Here is a 25,429-nt window from a genome sequence, read left to right as displayed (position 1 = left end):
ATTAAATGTTTAACTCTCATCCGGACATTTACATCCGCTCACACCACAAACAAGAACGTCGAAAATGAAGTGACGCCACCATCGGCGTCAGCCTGCTGATGTTTGGAGCCGCAAACGAAATGTTGCAGGTAAATAAAACTTTTCTGTGTTTTAAAAAGAACTGAAAGATAGAAGGCGAAAATGTCTGATATGCAGAACTGCGGCGGCAAAAATATGTCATCAGTGCTCTAGTGTTGGGGCTTTCATGTGGATAAAAACCATTTATAACACTGATTTTGTTCACATACCAGTCCCCGACGTCTTTATATAACATATCCCTGTGTAATCTGCATCCTTTTGGGGATTTTATAATGTTGTTTAACACTTTCTTTCACCCAAATCCGCTTCTTCTCTGCAACAGTACCGTTTGTCTCATGGTTTATTTACGCTCGTCAACTTTCCAACATCCCAGAATGCTATGCATAATCACGTGTGATCACAGGCCCTATAGACAGGCTTCAATTGATCTGTTTTACTTACAAGGTTGTTGCTGCCCTGCTTCCAAAAGCTGCCTTACATTTGCCTCATTTCTGTTCTCAAATAATCATAATAATTACACAAATAAATTAAAGTATTCAACATGTGTTTCAGATCACCATAAATATTGAGAAATAAAAACATTTTCCTGTGAATTCTGTGAACCTTAAAGTTAAAACAAAACATCAGAGATGATCTGAGATTCATGTGAGGAAACTGAGAACCCTGGTCACCAACAGTTACAGCCCAACAAGATGCTAAAGCTGTCTCTCCCTGAGTGTGTGTGTGTGTGCGTGCGTGCGTGTGTGTGTGCGTGTGCGTGTGTGTGTGTGTGCGTATGTGTGCGTGTGTGTGTGCCAAGAACCTAACAGAGCTTTTATTTCCAGGCTTGGTCTGCTGCCATGTCTTAGCCATGAAAGTCCTGCTGAGGACGGATCAGTAAATGGAACGGTGGGAGAGACCGAGGCAGAACTAATTTGTTCAACATCAAGATTTTTGATTTCAGAAACAAAAAAATGCTACTTTGAATGCTTAAACATCATCACACACAAAGACATTCAAAAATCATTTCGAAGCAATCAAAAGTGAAGTTGTGAAGGTGAATGAGTGATTTTGTGAGTCGGCGTCATTAATGGAAGCTGTTTGATGGACATGCTGAGCTTTAACTACTGTGCAAATGTTTTAGGCAGGTCTGATAAGTACTGCAGACAAAGACTGCTTTAATAAACTTATATTACCAGATGTGAGTCACACAATGTGAAGGTTTTGGAGACACAGTTATGTCCAAAAGTTGTGGAGGTGTGGCTGGAATGTGAACAGGGAGCGTGTTGCAGATTACAAGGATACAGAGAAATCTGACTGAGGAGGAAGTGTAGCACAGCAATAAGTCACCAATTACTCCGTCCTCACTACAGTCACTCTGTTTCAGGTACAAACTGCAGCTGAAGTCCCAGTTTCTGCCTCGGTGCACCCCCTTCCCATTTCTCTCACAGCTCTCCTTTTTTCATACAACAGGCTTCATTGTGTTTCCTCAGATGCCTCGGAGTCCCAGGCCCAGCATGCCCGCGCCCGCTGAGTGCATCCAAGTTGGAGAACAGCTGTCACATTCAGACATCACATGCTGCACAGCTGAGGCTGGCCTCCATCATCATCCAGTTCATCTCTGTCACTGTCCTACCTCAAAGTCATGTACTTCTCTTCGTCAGTACTGTTTCCTCTCTTTAACTGAGGTTTCACGCCTTCTGTCACAAGCACTCTAATAATCCATCTTTGTTGCCTCCCCTCTTTGAACCTCCTACTTCATCCTTTAGTCCAGACAAGAGTAGGAGTAGAAATCTGAGGCAGGAGGAGAACTGAGGACTCAAAACTCTGAGCAGGAAAACAGAAAAGTGCAGAATTGGGTTCTAACTACATCAAGTCTTTGCTTGATCTATTCTTCATTTCATGCAGTATTCAAATATGGGTGAAACTAGAAATAAAATCCGGTGCAAAAGTTAATTTATATCAGTAATTCAGCTAAAAAAATGAAACTAATCTATGAGATAGAGGCATCACACACAGAGCCAGATGTTTCAGCCTTTATTTGTTATAACTGTGATGATTATTAATCAAATCTCAAACAATCAAAATATATTTGAAATATTCTAGACGCTACGTGGCACACTCTAATCAGCCAATGAATCCAGAAACCTACAGAGGGTTCCTGAATCTTTAGATGGTCTCTCAGTCTAAGATGGGTTACTGACATGAGCAGACGTTTGCACCAGGCTCCCATGTTTTAAAGTTTCACCTGTATGTTGGTAAACACTTGTTCACATTTCCTTATTTATTTTCTTAAAGGAAAAAATGAAAAATAGATAACTTGCCAAGAAAATATATATCTTAGAAACTAGTTTCTTTCCTTGTAATGTTCAAAGAATGTCAGGCTGGACGGCCATCCTACACGTCTGACCTTCATTGCAGAAGGTTTGGAGGCTCCTGCTGTAGATAAACGGTCCGCCTACTCTCCTCAGACAGAGAAAGAAGTGTTGGCTGCATGAAAAAGCAGCAGAAGAATGCAGGAAAACAAACCTTCACTACTCCTACAGAATGACTACGAAACTAGAATATGTCTTTATTTGTAATTCTTCCATCCCTGCCAGCCAGAGACCATTCAAGTTTTCAATTCAAGTTTATTTATACAGCCCCAAATCACGACAAGAGTCGTCTCAAGGACCTCCACACAGTAAACATTCTGGTACAGGCCAGGTCATTAAGCCAATCAGTAAAAGGTTCCTATATAAGGAACCCAGCAGGTTCCATCAAGTCACTGACTAGTATCAGAGTCTTTACAGCAAACCTCATACCAAGCAAGCATATAGCGACAGTGGAGAGGAAAACTCCCTTTTAACAGGAAGAAACCTCCAGAGAATCCTGGCTCAGTATAAGCAGCCATCCTCCACGACTCACTGGGGATGGAGAAGACAGAGCACACACACACACACACACACACACACACACACACACACACACACACACAAAATAATGTGTATATAGTTACATTGTGATTTCTTAGTAAATATTCTATTTGGTGAGATAAACTTTATTGTATTTATCCTAGTGGAGCTATAATTAAACGGGTAAACTAGTAGTAGCACATCCAACGTCGAAGAAAGTAAAAAGTTATTATCAGGAGAGGGAGAATGTTTAAATGGTTAGCAGCAGTGTTCATGCTGATGGCCCCGTCCATGAGGCCACCACAGCTCAGCGGAACATCACGGTATGCCTGTGATTTAAACCTGTAAATGGAGGTACCTTTCATCAGTGGACCAAGAGTCCCGGTGAGGAAGAAGTCTCATCTAATGATCATTGAACTATGTGACGTCACTGTTAGATCACTGCTGCTTCTTAAACCAGGTTTATGATGCTGCTGCACGTTAAACCTGTTTGAACTGGTGAGAATGGAACAAACAGATGTTGGTTTTCCTCTATAGGCCAGGATCTTCCATATTCACTGTTGGTGGCCAGTTGGAGACATACAATTGCAAGGACATATGTGAATGTTCAGATGGACAAACACTGATTTGGAACAGATAGCACTTTTGCTAAAAGTTATTTAGGGATGGGTACCGAATTCGGTACTTTTTAAGGTACTGACCGAATTCCATAGTACCGACCGAGCACCGATTCACGTCATTTCAAACGGTGCCTCGTTTCGGTACCCGTCCTTCATAACGAGAACTTGCCTAGACAGCTGCGCATGCGCAAGAGCGTTATGTCGTCGGTCGCTGCGAGCCAGTTGTAAACAGAGCAGCATGGGTAGAAAGAACACGCTAACGCTTGGGTCCACTTCACTAAATGTGATGGGTAACTGGGTGATGATGAAACCAGCGACAACGATCTAAGTGAGACACCCTCATCTTAATCTGCTCCGGTAGGTAAATAAAATGTTTAAGACAACGTTAGCTTGATATGTTAGCTTCCGTTCTGCTACTGGTGCGTTCGCTTTCTCCTCGGAACTCTGAATTTCCGACTAGAAGAACATGAACGCGCTCTAAAGTTTGGCTTCACTTTACTAAACGCGACGGGTGATTGGGTGAAGATGAAACCAGCGACAACGATCTAAGTGTGAGGCATCACAGTTTTAATCTGCTCCAGCAGCTAAATAAACTGTTTAAGATAACGTTAGCTTGATATGTTAGCTTCCATTGCCACCATTGTTATCAGCTAGTGGTGCGTTTGCTTTCTCCTCGGAAATTCCAACTTCCCAGTAGGAAAAATCAAATGAAAAAAGACGGCAAAAGGAATGAAGATTAGGGCTGTCGCGGTTGAGGAATTCCCCCTGCGGTGATTCAGGGTGGCTTAATATTGCGGTGTGCGATATTATTGCAGTCCTTTTTTTTATTGCAGTACTATCTAAACATAACGTTTACACATTTAAAAAAGGTTAAAAATTGCCGTGCCTTCTTTTATAACGCTTTACTGAATGCAGATCAAAGGGCAGTAACAACACAGATCGCAGTAGCGTTTGTTTCTCCGACAGTCGGAGTCCGACTGAACTTAAAAACAACAAAATTCAGGAGAAGGTTAAACTTTTAAATGCAAATTTGGCTGCAGCATCTAACAAATAAGAAACAAGTCCCCATTTTGTTTAGTTGTTTAAAATCAAGCATAAAAAATTACATGTACCGGGCGCGCGCGCGCCGGGGGGCGGGGCACTATCATTTCACTTTCACACACACACGAATGACGGTGCTTTATAGCTCGGTCACGTCCTTGTTACCCACAAGGAAAACCAGCATGTTAACCACATACGCTTTGAGAGAGGATCTGAGAGGGGGGGGCAACATTTCCAGCAACACTGAAAACCCTCTCGGATGGTGCGCTCGTTGCACTTACCCCAAATTCCACTACCTCCGCTCCGGTCCGGCCCCGCTCGCTTCCGAACTCAACTTGCGTGCGACTCTGGCGAGCAAAGGGAATCTCTCCCGCTTGTTGCTCCACCATGTCAGGCGGGTTCTTTAGGGTGGATGCATTCCTCCTGCAGGTAGCGAGTGAGCTCCAGCTCGGCTCAAACTCTCTTCAGGACGGTTGCAGAAGCAGTGCTTGTCCGGGACTTCAGGAGGTCTCCGAGCGTTTATTTATTTATTTATTTTTGCCGCTGGTGGCAGCTCCGTCTCGGCCAAGGACTCTGGCTGCGCAGCAGCTGACGTACTGAAAACCGAAGTGCTCCCAAAGGAGCGAAGTAACGTTTCGTTTTGATACCAGTGCAGCCATCCTTCTCAACATGCATCACTGAGTTGAACCAAGTTCAGTAATCGCGGTGGCCCATGATGCAGCGCGGTGGGCTTCTTCATATTGCGATATTTCATTTTTGCGGTTACCGCGACAGCCCTAATGAAGATAACAGTAAATTTAGTTCCCAGTAAAGATGTTTGCTTCAGTTTAATTATTAGCTTATAAAACTACAAGGACGATGTTAAAATACAAACAGTTGTATGTTATTTATCGTGATATTTATAAAATATGGTTATATATTGAGAAAAATATATATTTAATTATAAAAGAGAATTAAAATAATAAACACTCAAAAGTATTGAAAATTGGTACCGTTAAGTACCGGTATCGATTCCTAGGTACCGGGAATTAGTACCGGATCGATTCAAATGTCAAAGGTACCCATCCCTAATACAGTTGTCTTACTGTCTTGGTTTGTTTACAAATTAGCTACTTGGTCTCCAACTTCTTCCAAGGTTGTCTCACATTTCTTGCACTTTCTGACTCATGCAAACTAAAGTGAGAAGTTAGAGAAGTTCCACATACCTGCAAAAAGAATTAGTAAGATCACAGTTTGATCATGTTCAAATATCAAGAAAAACAAGAAGAGCCGGAATCTAACGTGATGAAATAGAGAACTTATGCAAAGGTTTTGGGAAATGTTGACTCCCTCAGGAATGTTGCTCACAATGTGTTACTAGCTGCTGCAGCCCAGAGAAATACTGGATACACAAAGGTACTTCTTTTTTGTCCCATCGAAGATAACACGACACAAGAACTCATACTTATGGAAATTAGGTCATCATCAGAAAGTATTTTACAGTAGAAACAGTAGATAAAAGCCAAAAGACGTTTAAAGTTATTTCATTATTCATTAAAGGTACATTTTACCTAATGTTGTACAAGTATCACATCATTTGGTGTACAAGTACTTGCAGTCGAGTACTTGCTGATTCCAAGTTTCAATACCGAGTACTAACAAAGATAATTGACCTAAGCCCTGGTATGGAGCGATGGAAAAAAGAAAGCAAATGCTAGTTTTGCCTTTTGTTAAACAGTGACTCAATCCAAAATGTTGTCAAACGGGTGTTGAATGATTTCCTCAACCAAGTCTGCCACGGCTCTTGCTAACTGCAGCTGTATGAGTAGTTATATATTCATCGTTATCGAGGTGAACTGCTCAATATATCCTGATATTGATTTAAGGCCATACCACCCAGCCCTAGTCTTTCATATGAATGAACGCCATCTGAGTCATTCGGTGGAAGAAAGCTCAAGTACCCTTGTTTCAGGGGCTTGAAGGTAGCTGGAACAGTGTGAGGGGCACAAGGAGTTGTATGTGTCAAAACAGCAAGTTTGGCCAACTCCAGAAAGATTTCTCCTCCTATCAGATTTAAATCCCATATGAATTGTTTTCTTGAACTAAACTGATCTGGACCTGAATGCAGAAAATGAAGTAAAGCATAACTTGATAACTAGCCTGAAAAACTACATTCTGGCCATGACTCATTGACGGAGCTCAGTTATGGGGCAGGATCTAGTTGTCTTTGAAACAGTCTCTACATGCTATAGAACAACACACAACAAGACGTAAACAACACCACTATGGATATCAGCCATTGGGACGGTCCACCATGCAGTGTAAAAGACGCAAATACATCCTATTTCTAAATAAGTATCTCTATTTGCTTTTGACTCAAAAGAAATGCCCAAGTCGCCAAAGCTGTTTAAAATGAGCCAACATATTTGTTGTTTCGCTCCATCACTGTAGCATCCCGCCCACTAAAGATGGAGCCCTGTGATTGGCAAGGCAGAAGACAGTTTGGGCCAGCCGAGGCTCTCATGGAGTTTGACTAGACCAACACGCAGAGCAAAATCATTGTGCTTTCTAGAATACCAAATAACTTATCTTGATGTGGAAACATTAAAGTAATAAAATGTGAAACACCCGCGCCAATCATCTCAGTTATACGGGTTCTAGTGTGGGAAAGTGGCTCTTAGGGAAATATATTAATTATGTGATATAACGGTCTTCCACACCTCCTTCTGTTGCTTGTTTTCACCTTGGACCAGATATTCGTCCACTGATCAGAACTGTTAGATATTTTATTGGTTAAAGTTTAACATCAATCAAAGCAACACACCCCTAATCATTCATAAATTAAAGCTTTCATTACAGATGAGTTGCAAAAAAATTCACCCCCTCAGTTATCATGACGATAAACTTGACCTGTTAAACGTAGGTGCCTGAAAAAAATGATTCACATCAAAACCGTGATTCTTATTTAAAAAGATTCTGAATCGATTAATAAAGATCTGGAATCGATCCTTTCCAAAAGCCTTTATGTAAATTATTGTATTTCCGAGCGTTCCTGAACGCATCATTGCTGGAGCCAGCGCTAGCCACACTGCTCCACTGTTGAAATATGACAGAATTACCTTAATTATTATGCTGTGTGCGTTCTGAGTCCAGAAGTAAGTTCCAGTATGCTTTATAATGTTTAAATGGTGTTATCCTGGTTTTTGTTGTTGTTGTTGTTGTTGTTGTTTCATGTGGACTGCACCGTGCATAACTGATGCTTATTAAAACTAATTACATGTTACTGGGTAGTGTGAACACATTCTACTGGATGTTATAAAACCTGCTTGACATGCTTCACATGTACCGACACATTGCATTCTCTCTTTCCTCGCTTCTTCAGACCACACACACATTTACACACACACACACACACACACGCATTCTAGTTTACACTCTAGTTGACACTTTGTTACTAAGAGAATTGATAGAAAATCGATTTTTAATCGAATCGCCACCCCACGAATCTGAATCGAATTGGGTTGCCGTAGAGCTGGGCGATATGGCCTAAAATCAATATCATGATATATTGAGGATTTCACCTCGATAACGATAAATGAGAGATAACTACAGAAAAACAATTGACCACTAGATGGAGCTGTCACATGTATTATGTTTTTTTAAGTGACTCGAGGAGCTTCTCAAAGGTACATGAACGTTACTAACCTACACATCTTTTCATTTTTTTATTATCAAATTTATTGACATGAGAAAAATTATCTCGATAACAGTCGGAAACTTCGATAAAGATACATTTTTGATTTATTGTCCAACCCTGAGTTGTTGTAAGATTCATATCCCTACTTTTAAACCCAAAATGTTTTTGTATTAGGATGTAAACATGTTCATTCTTGCTGTGAGGTTGACATTTTTCACATGGGACTCAATGTGACTTTGCTCCTTTATGGTGCCAGCCCCTAGTGGATGAGGGGGGGACTGCAATCTTGCTGTTTTAGCAGCCTGGGATTGCCCTCTTGGCTGTAACAGATTAGATGTGAGTGCTTTACTCCAATCAAACATCAAATCATGAAGCAAAAAATCAGGTTCTGCAGTGCAGTTGTCTCCTGCTGCAACGCAGCACGGAGCTTCAGGCTACGTAAATGGAGAGCAGTTCCTTAGTATAGAGCTCCGGACCCCACGTGACTCTCAGTTAGTAGACGCCATATTGGCAGGAAAAAAAGGTAAACAAACAGGGATGTAACCATGAACGTGAACGGGATCGGTTTGGATTTTACTTCGTCGGAGTTTACTTCACACTTTAAAACCGAAGAAATCGTTTTATATAGTCAGAAATTAAATAGACTAAACATCTCCGACCCTTACCGTGTCCCTGGGATACTTTTTAAAAATGCCAGAAGCTGTCGGAGCGGACTTCTTACCGGCACAACACCGGACCTGACCGGGGAACCCCTTGGGATTTACCCGGAGGAGCTGGCTCCGGCGGCTGGGGAGAGGGAAGTGAGGGCCTCTCGACGCTACTGCCCCCGCAACCCGACTCCAGATAAGCGGATGAAAATGGATGGATGGACAAATAACATATTTACACGTAAGAAGTTTAAATAGAGTGCTGTGCTGTTTGAATGTATAAACTGAACACCAAGAGAAATCACTGATTTTTTTCCTGTGAATAAAATAAAAATGTCAGGCAGGAGCGTCTCAGGATCTGTCTGAGATCCGTCTCGGTGAGACAGATAATAGCAATCCAAAGTGCTTTTTATGTGTGATCTGACAATTGATCAACCATTGCTTAAAAATGAAATACAGCTTAGCCGGTTAATTGCTGTGATCATAAAACACGTAAACGGCAGCACGCAGAACTCACGAGGCAACGTTTTACGTGATGTTTACTTGTTGCTATGAGTAATAAGACAGAAAAAGCCACGCCAAAATAAGTTTAGGAAGCCCACTAAGAATCGTAATAAAAGCATTTAAAATAAATACCATACACAGTTGAGGAAACGTTGGTTTAAGTACCTGATATGAAGCGGTCGCTGCATAAGTGAAAACCTTTACTCTCGGGATCCCACAGCTTCATTTTAGCCCGGTCACTAGCGCGTTTTATTACAATGATCCAACGTTTGCGGCGCTCCGGATCTTGGGGAATCCTGTAGATGGCTCATTCCTTATGTCGTCCGCGTCTGTTCTGCATCCTGGGGTACAACAGGAATCTACCATATTTCCCGTCTGATTGAGTTTTCTGACAATAACAAACAGTCCAGCTGCAGGCTTCTGCCTGCCAATATGGCGCCGTTTCGATTTGAACTGTTGCATGCCGGGAGAAGTGACGTCAACTCCCGGAGCTCTACTGGAGTACTTTAACAAGTATGAGTACACAGCCACTGTATCGGCCCAATACCTGATGTTTGTGACACATCAGGGGATTCACGGCTTGTTATCTACACACACCAATCTTCTCACCAATGTCTCCATTTAAATATAAAAAAAGTGTCTGTTTCCTCAAACCTCCAGACTCTGCAGCATGGCTCAGACAGGTTATCACTTCAGCTGACACACACACACACACACACACACACACACACACACACACACTCTGGCACATTCAGCCACAAGTATTTGGAAATTCCTTATCTATCCACACACTGCTGAAATCCTTTGTCTCCTGTTTCAGGAAGACACACACACACACACACACACACAACTGAGTTGATACCCAAACAGAAACTGTTGTGACTCGCCTGATCCCCAGGTCACCGAGTGTCATGCACGCTCACCTCTAACGACCTGGAGCTCTCTGCGTCTGTCACACAGCCAGCAGGATCTCCACCACTAATCACCTTCTCATAGGTTTGCTGGCAGCTATATGCTGTCTCCTTTGTGTGTGTGTTTGTGTCTCCATACAAACAACTGAGATGTACAACTCCTGAGCTGACATGCAAGAGGTGCTGGTTCAAGTCCTGACTCATTCATTTAGCAACACCAAAATCAACATTTGTATCTATGGGTGAATAAGAATCAGAAGAAAACTACTCAAAGGGGGAAAAACAGCAGCCTGTTGTTTTTCTGCAGCCTAACATGTTAATTTATTTATCTGTTTTTAGCTCATTTAATTGTGTGGAACTAACCACACAACTAAATGTTTACGACTTATTACAAAGAAGGCATAAAAGGAAACAGTCATGGCAGAGAAAAGCCCCATTACTGATTATTTTTTATTTAGTTTAATATGAAACGGAAGATCATGATGGCAAATGGGAAGTGTTCATATCCGTTAAATGTCAGATTTTTATTGGCAGGACAATAATTAGACGAGTGACAAACTAACACATCTCTTCTGTTTTTACTTTTTGGTCAAATCTGAATGGAACAAATCAGCAAGCAGCTTTTATCATCGGACAAAGAAAACCTGACTCAATCCAAAATGTAGGTTTCACATGATTTCATGTATCTCACGCACAAATCCTTCTAAACCACCCTGGTCCTGTGTGGAGAAGAAACTGACCCCTAAACGTAACAACTCTCTGTAACACGCGGTGTTCATGCTAATGAGCTTTGCCCCACTCTTCTTTATGGAAGGACTTCAGCCATATTGGAGGGTTTACCTGCAGGAACAATCAATTTAAGGTCAAAGGTCACATTGTCTCCTTCAAATAAAGACGAGCTGAATTCATGGTTCCATCAGTTACAGGAAGTGGTCCAGGTCCTGAAACCAGATCATCAAACTACCACCACCGTGCTGACTGCTGTTTTGCTGTTAGTTTGACTCCAGTAGATGCTTCTGCTGTATAAATATTCTGACAGAATACTTCTGCATCCTCCTCGAGTCTTTGGGTTGTTTTGACCAGCAGAGATTCTGTGTGACTCGTTGCTTCTTGAGATCTTTGGGCCTGGGTTGTGTGGTTAGAGAGGGTCTATGGAAGTCATTTCTCAGGTTGTGGGCGGTGTCTAGCACAACCAAACTATTTAGAAACTAAACTACTTTGATAATAGCTTCTAATAATTGAAATCCTCGTTTGAAAAGTGAATTTTGTTTACTCAGGTTGTTTTTTTTTCTAATGCGAATCTTTGCTCGTCCGAACAAAAGCTAAAAAGCTAAAGAAATCTGTTCGGGGATACTTTGTCGTTGACTCTCGCTGTGCCTCCTAACAACCGTGTGGGCCAGCTGAGGTTAAAGTTACACCGTAACAACATGTGAACTGCGTTTTTACCTCTGCGTTAAAGCCGCTCTCGTCCTCCGCTCCACGCGCACAGCCCGCGCACAGCCACAGCGCGAGCAGCAGGGTCCGTCTCCAGAGCAACCAGAGGCAGCTGTCCCGTGAGGAGGAGGCCATGGCGGTCGGGGCGTGGGTCAGTTCTTTTGTGTTTCAATCCAGCCGGTGTAGCGCGTGAGTTAGTACCGGAGTCCAGCAGCTGAACGCGGGCGGGCACAGCCCCGCTTCACCTCTAGGGTAGAGCTCCGCTGCTGTGGAAGAGCTCCATCAGTTACCGGACGTTCACCTGTCTGCAGAGCTCCCCTCGGTTATCACTAACGGGAGTTACCCGCGTGAGCGCGCATCACTTCATTTACATCAAAGCCTAATCACTAACCTTCAGCGCGCGCGCCTTTGGCACGGGCGCGAGAGAAACTTCTTCTGTTGTAGTTTTTAACACTTTTGTTAGACTGTTTTAAATAAAAACGAAACGCCTGACGGCTACCTGCTCTGGTCCACTCGCACAACGCTGTTCCCGTGAGAAAGCCCGCAGCTACAGTTACAGACACGCGCGGAGTTCACCGACTCCTTCAGCCGGAACCGAAGCCCGGTTCTGTGCCGCTGACACCCCACCGCAGCAGCTCGGAACCTCCAGCGAGTCTTTGTGCGTCAGGCTAAGTGATAGCAATATCATGTTCCTTTAGGAGAATGTCAAAATAAAAGCTTCAGTCCAGTTCCCAAACAAACTAACATTAACTTATTTTTTACCAACGTTGTTAAATAAAGAAGTACTTTGTTACTTTACTTCACTAGAAATTTTGGGTATTTACTCCAATGGAATAATTATTTATTTTTAAAAATAACACTGTTTTGTGCCAACTTGTCTCTGATTAAAAATCACAAAGTTTAAATATTTTCCAGATACTTTTGCAATGCATACTTTGGTTGAACATGATTTTGTATGTGATCCATTACACACTGTGCTTGACACAAACATCACAGACCAGCCAGGACATTCATTCGTTCATTCATTCGTTTCTGATAGAATTAATATTTACTGTACATTTGTAATAAACTCAACTACACCAGGGTAATTGTTAACAAAGATGCCAGTTTCATCACCTGTTGTCTTCACAGATTTTTACAGCTGCTGGATGTGCATTAACATTATTAACATTCTAATAACAATTATTGATAAAAAGCCGAACTAAAGTACATAGTATATAATGTATATAGCACTTTTTAGGACACTCAAAGACTCTTTCATGCACTTTTACATTCACACACTGCTAGTGATGATAAGCTACTATGTAGCCACAGCCGCCCTGGGGCGGTCTGACAGAGGCGAGGCTGCCATTTGGTGCCGTTGGCCCCTCTGACCACCACCAACACAGGCAAGTTGGGTGAAGTGTGTTGCCCAAGGACACAACAGCAGAATACCCCTGGCGGGAGCTGGAATCAAACCCATGACCCTCCAATCATGAGGCAACCCACCTATGTCTATTTGTTATGGACAAATAGACATGCTTTATTGTCAGTAGTCCACATGTGGTTCTTTATTTGCTCTGCACTAGAATGTTTCATTTGAAATGTGCATAAATGTAGCTGATGACGGTATTCTAGTGTACCCCACATTAGTCAACATTAGCATATCACTTTGAGTCATGATGGCCTTTAGTGAAAATGTAGTGGTGCAGTTAAACCTTTTATCCTAAATAGAATTTTGATTTGCACACTAGTACAAGTGAAGCCTGAACTGACACTTCAACTTCAACAAAAGCCTCTATAAACTCGAGTGTGGTGCATGTGAAATCCTTTGACAACCTTGATGTGCTAACACAGAAAGTTAGTTTTATAGCACTGTGGCACATGCTGCTATACATATATCAACATCATTGTTGTACTGTCATGTTCTGTGTCCCTTTGTTCCCCAGCCCCTCCAGTTCCCTCTCCAGGTTCTCCTTTTGTGTTCAAGTGGTGCTCGCTGCAGAACCACAAAGGCGGAGCTGCACCAGAAGGTGGAGCTGCACCAGAGTCAGCCCCGCCCATTCCATCAGAGTCAGTCCAATTCCTTCCAGTTGTCAGGCTTGATAGCATTCTGGAACCAAAAAGGGTGTTATAGCTAAAAAATGCAAGATTGAGGACGGAGTTGAGAAGTTAATTGAATAGTTTTTGTAAAGGTTCCATATAATTAAAAATCTAACTTTTGGAACTTTTTATCATGTTATACTGTCATTTCCTCATAAGAAACACGCCAAAGCCATTTTTGGCCTCATTCATGCATTTTCCTCCCATCTCAGCTTCAATTTGGACTCCTCCCCCGAAGTGGGCCTGGTCTTGGTTCTCAAATCTGGATATTCTGTGAATTTTCTGACAAATTATTTCTGAAATGACTTCTACTGAGACACCACCAATAAACTATACATCCCATCTACAAAAACACACTGGGTAGCACAATTACATGTAACGCCACCTGCATTTTATTAGATGTGGTGGTGTAGTGGTTATGGAGTCAGGTTGGCATGCAAAATTGCGCAGGTTCGCCTCCCTGTAGCAGAAGTATTAAGTACTTTTATTCCCCTTTTCTTCATTTCTAGCTACACTTGCCAGTACTGTGTTTACAACCATTTATTGGTGTACCGTTTAACATATAATGACTAATGTGTTTATTTATTCGTTTATTTAGCCAGTGTGAGTCCATTTGTGAGCAGAGTTTCAACTAAAATGCTGTTTAGGAACGACCAAATTCAAAGAACTTTTAGAGACATAAATATTTTGCTGAAAATAAACATTACAACTAAAATATAAACAAATTAAATGTTTCAGCTGGCTAAATAGATTGCTGCCGACCCACCGAGAATCGAACCACCATCAGCTGAGGTTAAAGCAAAACTTTACACCAACGATCTTGCCACTGGACTACCAGAACCAATTCGATAGTGTTACATGCTGTTGTATGTCACCTTTGTTAGAGCGGCTGTGGGCTGATATTCGTTAACAGAAACTTTTTTATTTCGAGATATATTCTAGCTTTGTCATGTAGCAAGTTATATTTATCTTGTTTAACTGGAGCATAGAACATAGCATTAACGACTGTAAACTAGTAACAGCCGTAATTCATGTGGGTCAGGTTAGTTTGCGATGTTGAAAAACAAAAACGGAAGTCAGTGGGCTAGGCTGAGTTTGAATGAATGGGCGGGGCTGACTCTGGTGCAGCTCCACCTTATGGTGCAGCTCCGCCTTTGTAGGTCTGCAGCGAGCACCCTCTCTTTGTGTTTCATGGCGCCCTCATGTGTCCTTTGTCTGCGTCTCTGTTGTGTGTCTTAAGTTATAGCCCCAGCCTCTTGTTCCCCAGTTCATAGTTTGTGTGTGTCAGTATGTGTATGTGTTTGTGTGAGTTCTTCCCTTAGTCTTTAGGTTTAGTTTTGTGTGTTATATAGTGTTAGGTTTATCTGCCCTCCACTGGTTCTCTTCCCCATCCAGTTAATTGTTGTCACCTGCCTTCCCTCCAGCCTCACTCCACACACCTGCTTCCTGTTTCCCTAATTGCTCCTCCCTGTCTATATAAGCCCTCCTTGTCTCATTGTTCTGGTTGGATCATTGTTGTTTGTTCATGTGTGTTTTGTCCCGTCTCTCCCGTTCCACCATTAAACCCATTTTTACTTTATCCGTGCCTGCATTCCTGCCTCCTGGTCAGCTCCACCACACTTGGTCCATCATCTCCACCATCACAACATGACATGTAGTTTTTTTTAAATAGACGTTAAACCATAAAACTTAATGAATGCAAGGTTTAAAATTAAACTACTTGTTCAAAAGTCCAGTTAGTTGTGACCAAATGTTTTTTTCATTTTGACAGGAAAGCATTTCCGGTATTTGCTTGCGCTCCAGACATGAAGTGCGTCTGTCAGCTGAAGGATGGTAGAAGTAGAGTGGAGCCTCCCCCTACAGCGTAGACGAGGCCTGATGAGATAAGATATTATCCAGTTTGGAGCTGGTCTTATAGATGACCTGCTTTCATTTATTCCCACAAACATGAGAGTGAACTCCGGCACATAGTTGTTTAAACTAACTAAAACAACACAAATAATACGGTCGATGTGCTTCAGTAAAAACAGTAGTCTAGTATTTCTTGTACCGGACCCACATTTGATGAACAAAATAAGGATTTATGAAGATTTGATTTAAAACGATGTGCAGGAGATGAACCACTAGAGATGAAGAGAGTACGGATTATTCACTTCCTGTCTATTTGATTTAAGTCTCTGCTTTCATATGGCAACTCTTAAGGTCCAACACGGTCTCTAAAAATTTAAATATATAAATAGCTCACAAACAGGTGAATGTCCAAAGCAATAATCAAGTTAAAAAACAGACAATGTTCTGGAAATCTGCCAGTCTATTTCCATTCCTGAAGCCCATTTTCACAATAGAAATATAAAAAAGAGCAGGTAAAACACCTGTAATCCTGTTTTACACAGTCTGTGTGTGTGTGTGTGTGTGTGTGTGTGTGTGTGTGTGTGTGTGTGTGTGTGTGTGTGTGTGTGTGTGTGTAAGATTGTAAATTTCAGTTCCTTGAGAAGATGGATTTTAAAAGCAGATGGAATGAATTAGTTTATTCAAGAGCTTTTGTAAAAGTGTGTATTTATGCTATGATTATGTAAATTATAGTGTATTAGTGAGTTTTAGTGACAGTAAAGATTACTAATGGAAATAAATATCAATCAGAAAGGTTTCTAATTCCATTTTTGGTTCTTTTTCTGCTCTCTAAATCTCCAGGTGTTTCGTAGCTAACTTGTTTGTCAGCAGTAGATCCATCACCAGAGTCCAAATTCATCAACTCCTGCGGTCACCAGCAGTATGCACCACCCCAACACATGGAAATCCTTCGCCAATGGGGCTCATCCTGGCAGGTTTCTTTTATAACAAATAAGAACTCTATTTTACAACACTTGTTCCAACAAGAAACCACACCTAAGTGTACGCGTGTTGTTTCTGTCCTAAAGTTGTAATATGACCTAGGCTGCTAATCCCACAGCTACCTAAAGAATAATACACACTCACAGATGTGTATATAAACACATAAATGTCAGGTGGCTTTTTCTGTCCTCTATATGGAAATTTTGTAGTCTGTAGAAAATTCAAATCAAACAAAAACAAAACATGATGCACAAGCAGTTACTTTCTAAAGCACACCCTGAGTCGGTATTTCCATGTGAAATGCAAATTAGTGAACATTTCCCATATGATCTTAATGTCATCTGAAGTTATAGATGGTGCTTTATTTTTCTAAAAGTTCAATTCTTGGTGTCAAACTGGAGGGAAAAGAGCCTGAGCGTTTTTCTGGTAGAGCTGGATCGGATTGGTTTTTAGTGAACCGCTGCCCTCTGGTGGTCAGAGCAGTGATCTGTCATGAGTGCAGTCATACTGTTAATGTTTATGAAATAATGGTTAACTGTGAGGAAAACACCTGTAACAGAATAAGTAAGCAGCCTGTAGATGGAAGATGGGTGATTTATCTGAGCAGCGACAGAACACTGATGATTCTATTCACTTCCTCATTTGTGTTGAAAGGTCATTTACATAATGTTTTTTTTTCTTAAGTCTACTTCCCATTAAGTGGGTGAGTTATAAACACTGTCCTGCTTTGTTAGCGTCACATCGGCTGTGCTCCCCAACATGCAAAGGTAGGTAGGTTATCACTCTCCTAATGTTGACCAGTTGATCTGTTAATCAGAGCCGATGCATGGTGCAAGGTTAACCAGCATTAAAGGAAAAAGGGAAGACTTGTGTAATTATATGTGTTAATAACCAAGATCATAGAAGCTGTGTGTGTCCAGTCAGATGTCTGTTTGTTGAATTTGTTTGGGCCAGCTTCCTGTCTTTTGGTGCTGATTCATTCTGAGCTCTGAAAATGTTTTTTTATTCTAACTTTAAATTCTTAAACATCATTTAAATGTGATGTAAAGAAAAGATGTTTGTAACATAACTGATGAGCTTCCCGTAATAAAGCCAACGTGAGGTTTGCATTCTTTGAGCTAAGGTCCAATGACTCCAGCAGACAGTTTGGCCTGTAAAATTTTGTGGTAACATTAAAATTTTAAGAATTCAAAATAAGAACCTGTCAATTTTGTTGTTGTTAGTGGTTCAGAACCAAGTTGATCGTCATGGTAACCTGAAAGGGTGTGGCTGCCCTTCAGCCCTGGAGGGAAGAGAGATCTATTCAAATCAAAGCACAAAGACAGAAATAGTTTTATCTACAATCCAAACAAGCAGGTTTTCCTCTCTTATCTCCTGATGTAGACGTTAAAAGGGTTGAGGTTGATTTTGGCAAAGTTAACCCGAACCTCTGGAACATTTTTTAGCGTTTTCTTGGGAATTGTCATTTGGGTATTTAATTTTAGCCTTTTAAACTGGCTACAACAGAACATGTTGTGTTTAAAATGGAAAAAAAAATAAGACAGGTAAAGGAGAAAAGAAGAAGATTTGAATTTAAAGCCTGTCCAAAGTAGAGGAACTCAACCCAAAGTCAGATTTGTCAAAAACAGGAACAAACTGGCTAAATCCTGAACCAGGTTGCTTCAGCTGATCTCTTTTAGTAGCTTTTTTAAAACAAATTTGTTGTTGATAAAAATTATTATCTGTCAAACTGTTATATTAAAAATGTGTTACTGATTCAGCTATGAAAACATGTTGTGTTTACATAGTTGAATCAGTAACACATAGTTATTTACTGTGTAGAGGTATGGGGTAACACTTATAAAACATCTATTGTTCCTTTGTCCATTATACAGAAAAGAGCCTTGAAAGTCATTCACAACGTTAGATTTAGAGAACACACTAATCTGTTATTTATATATTCAACAATACTAAAATTTAAAGATTTAATTCAATATTATATGTTGATTAAAAATTTCATGGTGTCAACAAATCCCAAAAAAGTTGGGACAAGGCCATTTTCACCACTGTGTGGCATCTCCCCTTCTTACAACACTCAACAGACGTCTGGGGACCGAGGAGACCAGTTTCTCAAGTTTAGAGATAGGAATGATCTCCCATTGTTGTCTAATACAGGCCTCTAACTGTTCAATCGCTTTGGGCCTTCTTTGTCGCACCTTCCTCTTCATGATGCACCAACTGTTCTCTATAGATGAAAGATCTGGACTGCAGACTGGCCATTTCAGTACCTGGATCCTTCTCCTACGCAGCCATGATGTTGTGATTGATGCAGAATGTGGTCTGGCATTGTCTTGTTGAAAACTGCTGGGTCTTCCCGGAAAGAGATGACGTCTGGATGGGAGCATATGTTGTTCTAGAACCTGAATACATTTTTCTGCATTGATGGTGCCTTTCCAGACATGCAAGCTGCCCATGTCACACGTACTCATGAAACCCCATACCATCAGAGATGCAGGCTTCTGAACTGAGCATTGATAACAACTTGGGTTGTCCTTGTCCTCTTTGGTCCGGATGACATGGCGTCCCACATTTCCAAAAATAACTTCAAATTGTGACTCGTCTGACCACAGAACAGTCTTCCATTTTGCCACACTCCATTTTAAATGATCCCTGGCCCAGTGAAAACGCCTGAGCTTGTGGATCTTGCTTAGAAATGGCTTCTTCTTTGCAATGTAGAGTTTCAGCTGGCAACAGCAGATGGCACGGTGGATTGTGTTCACTGACAATGGTTTCTGGAATTATTCCTGAGCCCATTCTGTGATTTCCTTTACAGTAGAATTCCTGTTCATGGTGTAGTGTCGTTTGAGGGCCCGGAGATCACGGGGCATCCAGTACGGTTTTATGCCCTTGACCCTTATGCACAGAGATTGTTCCAGATTCTCTGAATCTTCGGATGATGTTATGCACAGTTGATGATGATAACTGCAAAGCTTTTGCTATTTTTCGCTGGGTAACACCTTTCTGATATTTGCTCCACTATCTTTCTGCGCAACATTGTGGGACTTGGTGATCCTCTACCCATCTTGGCTTCTGAGAGACACTGCCACTCTGAGAAGTTCTTTTTATACCCAGTCATGTTGCCAATTGACCTAATTAGAGTTAATTGGTCTTCCAACTCCTCGTTATGCTCAAATGTACTTTTTCCAGCCTTTTATTGCTACTTGTCCAAAATTTTTTGGGACTTGTTGACACCATGAAATTTTGAACCAACATATTTTTCCCTTAAAATGATTCATTTTCTCAGTTTAAACTTTTGTTCCATGATTTACGTTCTATTCTGAATAAAATATTAGAAGATGGCACCTCCACATCATTGCATTCAGTTTTATTCACGATTTGTGTAGTGTCCCAACCTTTTTGGAATCCAGTTTGTAGCTACACCTCTTTGCCTAGAGTTATAGCAGGCAGACAACATGCTGGGAAACTCAGGTGTTTTAAGTTCATCTGCAGATGTGGCAGATCTATGAGTCTCTTGTAATAATATTATGTCCGCTTCCACTCTTTTTAACTCATCAAAAAATTTTAATCTCTTCTCTCTGGAGCCAGCTCCATGTACGTTTCATGGGACAAACCTTAGTGCACCCATAGAACATAAAATCAACGCAAAAAAATAAATAAATCTGGTAAATATAACACACTCAACCTGGAGGTAATTGGAGAAAATTTAGAAAGTTTGCAAATATATATTGACGAGGTTTTTGAGTTTTTTGTCATGGGACCGAAGAAAGCAGCAGCAGCTGAGACGGAAACACCTGTGACCAAGAGGAGCCGTCCCCAGGACTCGCCCGAGTCCTCATTTCCCCATAAGGATGTCTTACATTTACTACAGTCCATAGATAAATGGCTTCTGGGATTTGAGGGACGACTCCACCTGCTAGAGGTGCTTCACAAGGAGTTCCAGGACCTCCGAACATCTCTGGAGTTTAGCCAGGAGCAGGTGGAGTGGCTCGCGGATGAGAACGCGTCTCTGCGGGAATCGGTTTCCTCCTTGACTGCAGGAATAGATCGGATCTCCCAGGACAATAAAGCTCTAAAGGAGACGGTTCTGGATCTCCAATCACGCAGCATGAGAGATAACCTGGTGTTCGCAGGCCTTCCAGAGCAGACCGGAGGAGAAGCGGAGGATTGCGAACAAACCATCAAGAACTTTATCCACACTCACATGAAGATACCTGAGGAAACGGTTAAAAACATCACCTTTCATCGGGTACATTGTCATGGAGCCAGGAGAACAGACAGCAGAAGACCTCGTCCCATCGTGGCAAAATTTGAGCACTTTAAGCAGAAAGATCTTGTTAAAAGCCACGGGAGAGAGCTTAAAGGTAAAGATTACAGCCTTAACGATCAGTTTCCTAAAGAAATTCTGGATCACCGCCGAGTTCTCTTCCCGCTGTGTAAGAAGTTCTTCCAGGATGGGAAGCGGGCTGTGATCTCCGTAGATAAACTGTTTGTTGACGTGAAGATCTACAAAGAACGAGGAGTAACAGACTGGCTTTATTAGACAAACTTCAGGTACAACTTTATTATTATTAACAGCACTCACTAGTGGTGTGCATCTCTACCTGCCTCACGATTCGATCCGATTCCGATTATCTGCCTAACGATTCGATTTGAGTCTGAAATGCATCACGATTCTTCACACAAAAATGTTCATTACTTAATAAAAGCAGTAGAATAGTTTTCAATTTCTTTTTAATTTTGAAATCCCTGAAAAACAGAACATTCATCTATCCACTATAGTGAGCAATAATGTTTAAAGTGTGCTGCCTATAATTACTTAAATAATATAAGAAATAATGTTTTCGGTATAGCTTTAAGATAGAATATTACTGAACTTAAAAATAGTAAACAAATACTGTGTTAAGTGATTCTTTCACATCCAGGATCCCAAAACCGAAATTAGCCCAGACATCCGATTTAAATGTAACGGGTACATCTTTGATTACTGGTAATGTTGGCCCCGTATCCCTGTCCGCCTTTTCTGTTTTAAATTGGCGCTAGGGCAACGCCGTGCGCATGTCATTGCAACTCTGCCCCCAGAAGTAATTGTAAAACCTCAAAGCTTTATTGTCCTCGCATAGACATAAACCAGGGGTCGGCAACCTGTTCCCATCAAAGAGCCATTATTACCCGTTTCCCACAGTAAAGAAAACACTGGGAGCCACAGCAGCCACGGCGTTGTGGGCGGGGCCTACCCTCAGACAGCAGAGCGCTGCTCACAACAGGTGACAGCAGCCGGTACCGGTCGCTCGTGTACGTCAAAGTTATCTTTCATAAGACGATAATCAATAAAACGATTTATATAAAGTGGATCCAGAAGTTGTAGCCCGTCTCTGCCGACAATATTTAGATATTTTTCACCCTGTTGGTGGTTTTACTGAGCAGGTGCCACTTTTGTCATACGTTTCTTTTTAAAACATGTTTAGACTGTTCAGAATACAAATCCAGACTCTGTCACGTTTGATTGTTGTAATTAAACTTTGTAGGTGGGGAAGGTCAGAAAAGGATCCGATCATTTTGTTTTTCCCTCATTTACAGCGACGGAGATAACGGCGCAGTGCGCCTGGCTCTGGTGGTAATCAAGTTAAATTATATCTCTTTGCAACAATTTTCACAAGAAAACAGAACAGTTAAAAGCAGGGCTTGTGTTGACCGGACAGTTCCCGTATTTGACCGTTTATTTTGACAGAGAAAGAATAGAAAGAATTACCCCGACGCATGCAGACGAACTGACACTTTATTCGTTTCGCACATTGCAGATGTAGCTAAATCACTCATGAAATGATTCCCATCTGAACATTTGAGCTGGACACTGCTCAGCGCAGCTCGCTGTCAGCGTGTACATAAGGTCCACAGCGAGCTGAAGATGTGGAGAGGGGCTTGGAGCACGTCGCAGAACCAGAGCGCATGCAGGAAGATTCCTCCGACTGAAGAGAGACTTGTCACTTAGAAAATGTTCCCTGATTATGAAACTTTGGCTGAATAGCGCTTGTTCCAGTCTCCAATGTGGCGACGCATCCAGGAGCCGTCTGAGGAGAATCCCAGAATCTCACATCCTCGTCAGCTCAGAATGCTCCGATATGATTACGCACAAGCGTGACGCGTCAACCACCATGGTCAAGTGAGCCGTCATTTGTGAGCCGCGGTCAAGCCAGCCGCATCTTATCCGCCGTGAAAATTTCCTTGCGCGTTTACACCAGTCTTTACGATACCGCATGTTGCAATGGAACTGCCCAATACGCCATCGTGACAGTCTGGTTGCATATTCAAAAATTCATTAAAAATCATCCTTAACAGTTGATGTCCAACTTTCAACACATTATGACTCTGGGACACCTACTGTACCTGTGTGCCACATTTCAGACAGATTTACTGTAGAAATCCTCAGATATTAAAACTAACTTGTAATTAATGCAATAGTCAAGGCCGGATTAACCATATGGGCAACTGGGCAATTGCTCAGGGCCCACGAACTTTAAAGGGCCCAGGCCCAGGGCAGCAAGGGCATGAGCAAAATACTGTATCTGTAATCTCCCGCTTTATATTAAAGTAGGGTTAGGGTTAGGGTTAGGGTTAACCATAACCCTAACCCTAACCCTAACCCTAGCCGCCCTCTGAGCCCTCTCGATGACGCTCGTAAAATGGGGACTAAACAGAACGTCAGAGGTGATGGGGCCTTCCAGCATCTCCCCGTGAAGGTGATCAGGAATGGAGGGCAGGGCCTTGAGCCACAAGGCCCGCTGGATGAGGGTCTGCCAGGCAGCAATGCGAGCAGAACCGGTGAGTACAGCAGCGCAGATTGAGAATGGCACCAGCAGTATTGGTAATGATGGTTTTTGACTCGTCAGGAACATCAAGCTCTTCCACGATTTTGGAAATGCCAAAGGCAAGAAGGGCGATGTTATTTCCTGCAGCGCCGGTCTGGAAGGTGCAATGGTGTGCATGATCGGCGAGCCGCCTCAGCAGCTGGTCATGCTTAGAAGCGGGAACTGCTCGCGGGTCAGCGAGGTGGTTCTTGGCACCACACAGTGAGGCCAAGTCCGGCTCCAGTGGAGGAACGGATGGCCAGCCCAGGTCGGAAAAGCCCTCGACCTTGGTAATGGGCGCATATGTGGAAATTGGTGCCTTAAGCCTAGCAGGCTCGGAGAAGGCGGCGGTCCAGAAGCTCATGGCAGCGGGAAAACACGGCCAGACGGAGTCTGGACAGCGCGTCTGTGTTGACCCGAAAATTCCTGCCAAATCATCTGCCTCAGGCGGAGCCGGTTCCGGAACGGCTAGCCCCTTGCGGACCGTGGAGATTATTCAGCATGACTTGGGTTTTCTCTGGATCTGTGAGTCCTGGATCCCGTTTGGTGACTCAAGCGCCCTACTCGAGCTGGTACCACCTGGCTGCTCATGTTTTAATATCCCTAGATCACGGGGCAGAGGTGGAGGGCTGGTTGTTGTTTTTAAATCCAGCTTTCCTTGTAAACAGCTTACACCCACCATGTCATTTTCTTCCTTGAAACTGTGCTTATTTGAACTGTGCATCTCCCCCCGCCTGCTCATTGTGCTGATTTATCTCCCTCCAAAGACTGACTCTAACTTCCTTAATGATTTCTGTGATCTTGTGGCAGACTGCATCCTAAAATATGACTATGTCCTATTTTTTGGTGATTTTAACATCCATATCTGCTGTCCTGATAATGTGCTTTCTAAAGGTTTTTTTAATTTGCTAGATTCATTCAATTTAACTCAATGGGTATTGTCCCCAACTCATGCCAGGGGTCACACCCTGGACCTGGTTCTCTCTTTTGGTCTCGCCGTCATGAACCTTGTGACTTTGCGTCCTGTGTTCTCTGACCACTCTCCTATACTCTGTGATGTTACGTTGCCATGTCCTGTCCCTGTGTGTGAAGCTCCAGCTACTAGGTTCAGAGCCCTGGATGCAGAAACTATTTCAAAGTTTGTGGACTGTATGTCTGTAAGGTTAGAGACCTTTAACCCAGATCCATCTAACACTGAACACTATTCACAACACTTTGATTTACTTTGTAATCAGGTCCTGGACGTGGTTGCCCCTCTCAAACTGTGCAAGTCTCGACCTAGGAGGGAGCCATGGCTCTCTGATGTCACAAGGGCTTGTAGGCGGGCGTGTAGATCATCTGAGAGAAAGTGGAAAAAGGATGGCCTACAGGTCTCGCATGAGTTGTTCAAAGCATCTCTGGTTGCTTATCAGGATGCTGTGAGGGCTGCCAGAACGGCCTATTTTGCAGACACCATTGAAACTAACTCCAATAATCCTAAGTTTCTCTACAAAACGCTAAACTCTGTTCTGGTGTACCAGGAGCCTAGCTCCATGTCTCCTACAGCTGCTGGAAACTCTGAAGCTTTTCACAGATTCTTTGTAGATAAAGTGTCGGGCATTAGAGCAGTCATTTCTGGTAACTCTGTTGACCCTGTTCCAGTTCCTCCATCACCACCCACCCTGAGCTCCCTCAATACTGTTTCATACTCCGAGCTGAATAAGCTTGTTGCGAGGCAGAAGCCATCTGGCTCTCCACTTGACGTTCTGCCGCCTCGTCTCTGGAAGGCTGCCTTTCCGTGCCTTGGCCCTTCACTTGGTCAGATTATCAATGGGAGCCTCAGCACAGGTGTGGTCCCAGCTGCTTTGAAAGCAGCAGTTATTCGGCCGACCCTGAAGAAACCTGGT

General features: G+C 42.4%; 2 protein-coding genes across 2 annotated transcripts in view; one reads left to right on the top strand and one right to left on the bottom strand.

Moving 5' to 3' along the window:
* Positions 1-11,930, bottom strand: part of mmp15b (matrix metallopeptidase 15b) — a 77,095-nt gene extending 65,165 nt beyond the window's left edge. Inside the window, exon 1 of the mRNA XM_015977347.3 lies at positions 11,797-11,930. Within this exon, the coding sequence (XP_015832833.1) occupies positions 11,797-11,919 (123 nt within the window). The 5' untranslated portion in view covers positions 11,920-11,930. The remainder of the gene's footprint in view (positions 1-11,796) is intronic.
* Positions 11,801-25,429, top strand: part of LOC107397294 (adhesion G-protein coupled receptor G2) — a 102,606-nt gene continuing 88,977 nt past the window's right edge. The window contains exons 1-2 of the mRNA XM_070554575.1: positions 11,801-11,935; positions 16,558-17,465. Of these exons, the coding sequence (XP_070410676.1) occupies positions 17,458-17,465 (8 nt within the window). The 5' untranslated portion in view covers positions 11,801-11,935; positions 16,558-17,457. The remainder of the gene's footprint in view (positions 11,936-16,557; positions 17,466-25,429) is intronic.

This window comes from Nothobranchius furzeri, chromosome 9, assembly GCF_043380555.1.
Source record: "Nothobranchius furzeri strain GRZ-AD chromosome 9, NfurGRZ-RIMD1, whole genome shotgun sequence".
Lineage (NCBI taxonomy): Eukaryota > Metazoa > Chordata > Actinopteri > Cyprinodontiformes > Nothobranchiidae > Nothobranchius > Nothobranchius furzeri.
The sequence above is the reverse complement of the archived record's forward strand: the minus strand, read 5'-3'. Positions and strand labels throughout refer to the sequence as shown.